Source organism: Temnothorax curvispinosus, unplaced genomic scaffold (genome assembly GCF_003070985.1).
Source record: "Temnothorax curvispinosus isolate PA1 unplaced genomic scaffold, ASM307098v1 QBEX01015926.1, whole genome shotgun sequence".
NCBI classification, from domain to species: Eukaryota; Metazoa; Arthropoda; class Insecta; order Hymenoptera; family Formicidae; genus Temnothorax; species Temnothorax curvispinosus.
In genome coordinates this window covers 110,406-117,042 of record NW_020225706.1, presented here as the reverse complement: position 1 = coordinate 117,042, position 6,637 = coordinate 110,406, and the positions used below count along the sequence as shown (strand labels likewise).

At 44.9% G+C, this 6,637-nt stretch overlaps 1 protein-coding gene across 2 annotated transcripts; it reads left to right on the top strand.

Moving 5' to 3' along the window:
* Positions 1 to 2,119: 2,119 nt before the first annotated feature.
* On the top strand, positions 2,120 to 6,281 carry LOC112466153. 2 transcript variants are annotated; one of them, XM_025034086.1, is made up of 2 exons: positions 2,120 to 3,150; positions 3,234 to 6,281. In XM_025034086.1, the coding sequence occupies exons 1-2, from the start codon at positions 2,768 to 2,770 to the stop codon at positions 3,748 to 3,750; spliced, it is 900 nt and encodes a 299-aa protein (XP_024889854.1). In that variant the 5' UTR covers positions 2,120 to 2,767; the 3' UTR covers positions 3,751 to 6,281. Both variants share the same exon structure in this region, with proteins under 2 accessions (XP_024889854.1, XP_024889855.1).
* Positions 6,282 to 6,637: the final 356 nt, after the last annotated feature.

Genomic DNA, 6,637 nt, shown 5'->3' with positions numbered 1-6,637 from the left:
CCATCTCCAGGTCCAAATCGTAGCTTGTAGTCTTTATATATAACGGATGACTCTTTTTGCTGCCATCCAATCCATCTTTGTAGGTGCGCTGACCTTTCTGCCTAATAATCCGATGCTAACAGCAACATCCGGCCGAGCATTGACTGCCACGTAGAGTAGCGCTCCCACCAGACTTCTATACAGCGTCATGTCCTGCAGCAATTTGCTCTCTCCGTTCGCCACAGTATAGCCTGGATCCATCGGAATCTTTGACGGATTCACATCGCTCATACCAAATCTGTGAACAATGTTCTCAATATAATTAGTAAGACACATACTATATCGACGATGTCTTCACCGCTGCCATCGGATCGAATAATAGTAGGTTTGCGTCCGAACAAGTTCTCCGTCCAACGAACGTAATGCTTCACTTTACTTGCTGCTTCAGACTTCTCTTTCAGCAAATATACGACTGTAAAACGACTGTAATCGTCGATCATGGTTATGAAATATTTATTACCTTCAAACGTGGTAGTTGACATCGGTCCACAGAGATTGGTGTGGATTAATTCCAATGGCTATTTTGTTCTTCGATCTGCCGACTTGGAAAAAGGCATACGAGCAAGCTTGCCCTTGAGGCAACATTTGCAAACGATACGGTTACCACAATCAGTAACGTTAAATCCGCTCGCCAAGTTTTTCGCAGCTATCGCTCGAATCACTTCCGGATCCCGGTGTCCAAATCTCCGATGCCACGTATGCTGACACGTTCGTGATGATTACCGACAGCTTTCAGGGACTGGTTCGATATCTTCAGTCGGTATAAATTTCCGAGTCTTTCGCCAACAGCTATTACATTTCCAGCCGCGTTCTGGATCCTGCAGTCAAATTCATCAAAATTTATAGAGAATCCTTTTTCTGCCATTCGACTCACCGCAAAAAGTCCTCCCTCGAACTCAGGAACATACAAGACATCCTTCAAGGTTATTTTCACGGGCTTGTCATTGTCATTTACACCTATGACTATTCCGTCGCCGAAACCCGTCATCTTTGCTCGTTTTTCGTCCGCCAATGACACGTCGGACACTCTCTCTGTGAATAATGAAAAAAAACTTTTATTATTCGTTATATGACACGTCGCACCGAGTAGGAGGTGTTTTGACAGTTCTAACTCGGGGATTTGAGGGGAGTAAGGGGCGGGGAGGGGTACCGCGGGCAAGGGGGTGTTGGGGGGGACCTGCGTTCCCAGCAAAGGGTTCTGGGGGGGGGGGGGTCGGCGAGCGTGTCGGGACATGTTGTTTATTAAATATTGATAAACATATCGTTGACAAGGAGTACCGCCGAGGGGGAGGGGTGTCCGCGTTCTACGCCGAGGGTGGTCCGCGGGGGGGGGGGGGGGGGCGCGGGGTTGGGGGGGGGGGGGGGGGGGGGGGGGGGTCTGCGTTCCCGGCGCGGGGGTATTACAAAGGCTAACGGGCGGCACGGGCGCCGTTCGGCTGCTGGAATTTTATCGGCAAATATAAACAAAATAGCGAGTTAAACACTTGACTCTGCAATGATCTCACCCTTCTAGAACATGCGAGCCATCATTCGGTTACGGCGTCTCACACTACAAAAGCGAGCGCCGATGGTCCGACAACGGTTTAAAGATAAAATAGTCGAGGTAAACAATTGATAAAATTTGTCACCGGCGACGATTTAACCGTTGCGGAGTCCTCTTCATGTTTTTTCTAGGAAGAGCCGCTGCCAATTACGATTTAACCGTCGCAGGCGGTATTCGGTTATGGCGCGGCATATTACAAAAAGCGAGCGCCGATGTCCGGCTGCTGGAATGTATAAACAAAATATGTCTAACGATAATTATACAAATGCATAGCATCCATTGTCGCCAAGATGATTATGGATCCACATCTTGCGGATCAGTCTTCGGCTAATTTTCGCGACGCGAACGTACATATTCGAGAGTGAAGGTTTTTGTGTCAAGTGGGCGGTATAAAAAAAACATTTTTTCGTAACAATGAACAAAAAAATAAAAAAAAACATGGAACATCTCGATAAAACGGACCTGTTGGAACGATCCGACCAAATCGCTTCCTTGGACGAATATTTTGCATGGACACGGCGATGCGAGGAATTTATTAAGCAGCTCGAAGAAGACTGTCGTTCCAAACGTCCGCGGCTCTCAATCACAGATGAGATCCGCGTAAACAGACAATCTTTAGTGGCAAAAATCGCGCGACTCGAAGGTGCGAAGACTCTATTACAGAGACAATTCGTACATATTGGTGGTGAGTACGCGGGCACTAGTAATGACGATAACGCGGAAAGACTCGTTTGGCGAGAGATCGATGCCGCGTTTGAAAGCCGTGTATTGACTGGTGCGGTGATAAATATCAATTACATCAAACCGCAAAAATTTCTCGAAGACGCTGAAGTCATCGTGCTCGATCGTGTGCGGAACGTCATGCAAAGACACGCAAGTGTAAAGATAAACACTGTGTTCAACGGCGAGTTTGTGACGGGTGACAAACGTGCGAACAAAAGTGTCAGCACGGGAAACTGTGAACTTTTTCGTGCGTCCGATCTGCGCGAGTGGTACGAGCGACACGTTATCGAGCCTACTTTATTGCGTCTTGAAGAGTTTCAGGAACATGACAGCGGGTGGGCGTTGTCGCGTATACTCAATTTGACTGTGAACGTGAACAAATACAATCCTTTGCACGCGGGATGTTACATCAATTTACCTGAGAAAATTTAATCGAAAAAAGCGGTGATCAACGTGCATTCGATGGACAATGCGTGTTTCGCGTGGTCAGTGGTGGCCGCTTTATATCCAGCCGAAAGAAATTCAGAACGGGAATCCTCGTACCGACATTACACAACAGTATTAAATTTACAAGGCATTGAGTTTCCAATGACTTTGAAACAGATTATAAAGTTTGAACGACTCAACGATATATCCATCAATGTGTATGCCATCAAGGGAGAGAAGACGCCAAACGTTCTCCCGATACGGCTTACCGATCTGAAGAGAGAAAAGCACGTCAATTTGCTGTACATGCAGGATCCGCGAGACGACAACGTGGGACATTTCGCGTGGATAAAAAATCTATCGCGTCTCGTTAGCTCGCAATTGAGCAGGCATGATGGTCGGAAATACTTTTGCGATCGGTGAGTACCTATACTCTTTTTTAATAAAATTATAAAATATTTTTAATATAAGAAATTAAAAAAAATGTGTTTTTCTTTTGCAGTTGTTTACATTATTTTAGATTGAGCGAGAAATTGGAAGCCCACGGAGTAGACTGCCGAGAGATAGACAACTGTGCCATCCGACTACCGAGCGAGAACGACAAGTGGCTGAGTTTCAAAAATCACAGCAGGAAGAAACGAGTTCCGTTCGTCGTGTACGCCGACCTGGAATGTACCCTCGAGAAGACGGATGCGGATTCGACAACATCCACATACACGTCTCAACATCATTGGATATTTAGCATAGGATATTACGTGCGGTGCTCGTACGACGACTCGTTATCCGCGTATCGGTTTCGTCGCGATAAGGATTGCGTCGCGTGGTTCGCCGAGGAACTAAGATGTTTAGCACACGACGTAAAGACTATCTTATCCGGTAATGTTCGCATGACAGAATTAACGCAAGACGAGCGGGAGATATTTTACAGCGCGACGCATTGCCACATTTGCGAAAAACCGTTCGAGCCAGACGACGTGCGAGTACGCAATCAGTGGCCTAGTTTACACCGTGCGACCTAATCGCGACCTGACCTATGCCCTGACCTAAAATAGGCTTCTAAACAAAACGTTTACATCATGTAGACCTATGATACTTTTGGGTCGAATATAGGTAAAAATTTAGTCCTCATCTGAATGCCATCTGTTGAAGAAGATTGAAAGGTTTACGGACTTATACATAACCAATATCGTTTGTACACTTTGTACTTTGTATCGTGTTGATCGTGTCTATTTGCTGTGTTTGTTGAAGCCATCTACCAGTATCTATGGGTACACTTTCTGCACTTTAGGTCACCTGCGTTTACACGCGTTACATCATGTGGCCTAATTTAGGTTAGGGCACGCGAAAAAGAGACCTGACCCAAGCGAGGTCGCAACTGTTTACATCGTCGCGACCTATCGTGTTTGGGTTGAATATAAGGTATAGGTCGCGGCCTAAACGCACGGTGTAAACTAGCTCATATATTTGTCATCTGACCGGTCGTTATAGAGGTCCCGCGCATTCCAACTGTAATCTAAATTACACAGATTCGCATTACATTTCAATAATTTTTCATAATTTATTGGGTTACAACGCGCATTTTATTATCACGGAAATAGCTACAGCGTGCGAAGGACACGTAGAGTTACTTCCAATCACAAAAGAAAAATACATTTCGTTCACGAAACACGTTAAAGATACCGCAAAAAAATCAGAGCGAAGCGACATAAAATTACGGTTTATCGATTCGTATAAATTTTTTAGTAGCAGCCTCGATAAATTAGCATTTTTTCTATGCAGAGATAAATTAAAAATTGTACGTTCTCAATTTTCACAATTATCGACCGAGGATTTTGATTTTTTGACGCGAAAAGGCATATTTCCGTACGAATACGTGGATTGTGTGGACAAGCTGGAGGACACGTGTTTACCACCGCGCGAATCGTTTTACAGTTTCTTGACCGGTGACACCGTATCGGAGAGCGATTACGAGCGCGCGAACGTCTGGCGACGGTTCTCCGTTCGAACCTTGGGCGAATACAGCGATCTGTATCTAAAGCTCGATGTCTTGTTATTGGCCGACGTTTTTGAAAATTTCCGCGACAGTTGTGTAGCGAGTTACGGGCTCGATCCCGCGTACTACTACACTTTGCCAGGTTTCACATGGGACGCCATGTTGAAACATACTCACGTAAATTTCGAACTGCTCACCGACATTGACATGGTTATGTTCATCGAACGCGGTATACGCGGTGGTCTGAGTCAATGTTCAAACAAATACGCGCGGGCCAACAACAAGTACATGCAGTCGTACGATTCATCGAAACCATCCTCATACCTGATGTATTTCGATGTAAACAACTTGTACGGCTGGGCGATGTGTCAGCCACTGCCCTACGCAGATTTTCGATGGGTGAAAGACGTTTAGAATTTCGACTTTAGCGCGATCGGTTCGGATTCACCCACGGGTTATATTCTCGAAGTCAATCTAGAGTATCCGCAGAATATACACGACGCGCACGCTGACCTACCGTTCTGTCCGCCGCGCGATAAACCGCCCGGCAAACGGCAGGACAAACTTCTCGCCACGCTGTACGATAAGAAGCGTTACGTCATCCATTATCGCAACCTACAGCAGTGCACGCGCCATGGCCTTTGCGTCATAAAGATACATCGCGTATTGCAATTCGCTCAATCTACGTGGCTCCGCACTTACATCGAGCTCAATACGAAATTTAGAACACTGGCCAAGAACAATTTTGAGAAAAATTTATATAAATTGATGAATAGCGCGGATTTCGGGAAAACGATGGAGAACGTTCGAAATCACGTCGACGTAAAATTACTGACAAAGTGGGACGGACGATACAACGCGGAGGCACTGATCTCGAAACCAAATTTTCACAGCAGGAGCGTGTTTTCGGAAAATCTGATAGCCGTTAAACTGCAAAAACTCAAAGTTGACAAACCTATTTACGTCGGCATGTGCATTCTCGACGTATCGAAAGTCTGTTTGTACGAATTTCATCACGAGTACATGTCTCCCCTGTATGACGACATGTGTAGAATTATGTACACCGATACGGACAGCCTTATATACCACATCAAGTGCGAGGATGTGTACGAAAACGTGAAACGCGATATCGCTAGATTTGACACGAGCAATTACGCGATCGACAACGCGTACGGTATAACGCTCGAGAACAAAAAAGTGCCGGGCTTGATGAAGGACGAGAATAACGGTGCGATCATGACCGAATTCGTCGGACTCAGGGCGAAAATGTACGCGTTGAGAGTGGATGGTAAAAAAGACTGTAAAAAAGCGAAAGGTGTCAAGAGCAACGTCGTAGCGCGTACTATAACGTTCGACGATTACACGAGATGTCTGCGAGACGAAATTGAAATGACGCGACGGCAATCCTGTATACGATTGAAGTTGCACGAGGTGTACACCGTGTCCGAAACAAAAATCGCTCTGAGTCCATACGACGATAAGCGATACGTTATACCAAATTCGACCGATACGTTACCGTGGGGACATTACCGAATACCTTTGTAACGTATGTATGTATGTATGCATGTATGTAATAGTATAACGTATGCATTAGTATATGTATGTATAACGTAACGTATTGTGAGTATTATATTACAGTATTGGAAAAAATATTAATAAAGATATTACACATGTGTATATTTCATATTTTTTACGTACTTTATATGTATTTCACATTATTTTAAACATTTTACATGTATTACATATTGCATTTTTTTATGTTAAGAATAAAAATACAGTTTGCACAAATTAAATAACATTGTCCTTGTGTATCCATGAGTTGTGCGATCCATCGGATCCCAGCCATTTAACGTAAACCTCATCACCTGCTCTTGCGCAGTACTTTCTCCACGAGATACACGTCCGGATAAGTC

Coding starts and splice junctions, on each gene's coding strand:
- LOC112466153 (XM_025034086.1), top strand. CDS start 2,768: ATGGACAATGCGTGTTTCGCGTGGTCAGTGGTGGCCGCTTTATATCCA. Junction 3,151..3,233: donor CGGAAATACTTTTGCGATCG/GTGAGTACCTAT, acceptor TTTCTTTTGCAG/TTGTTTACATTATTTTAGAT.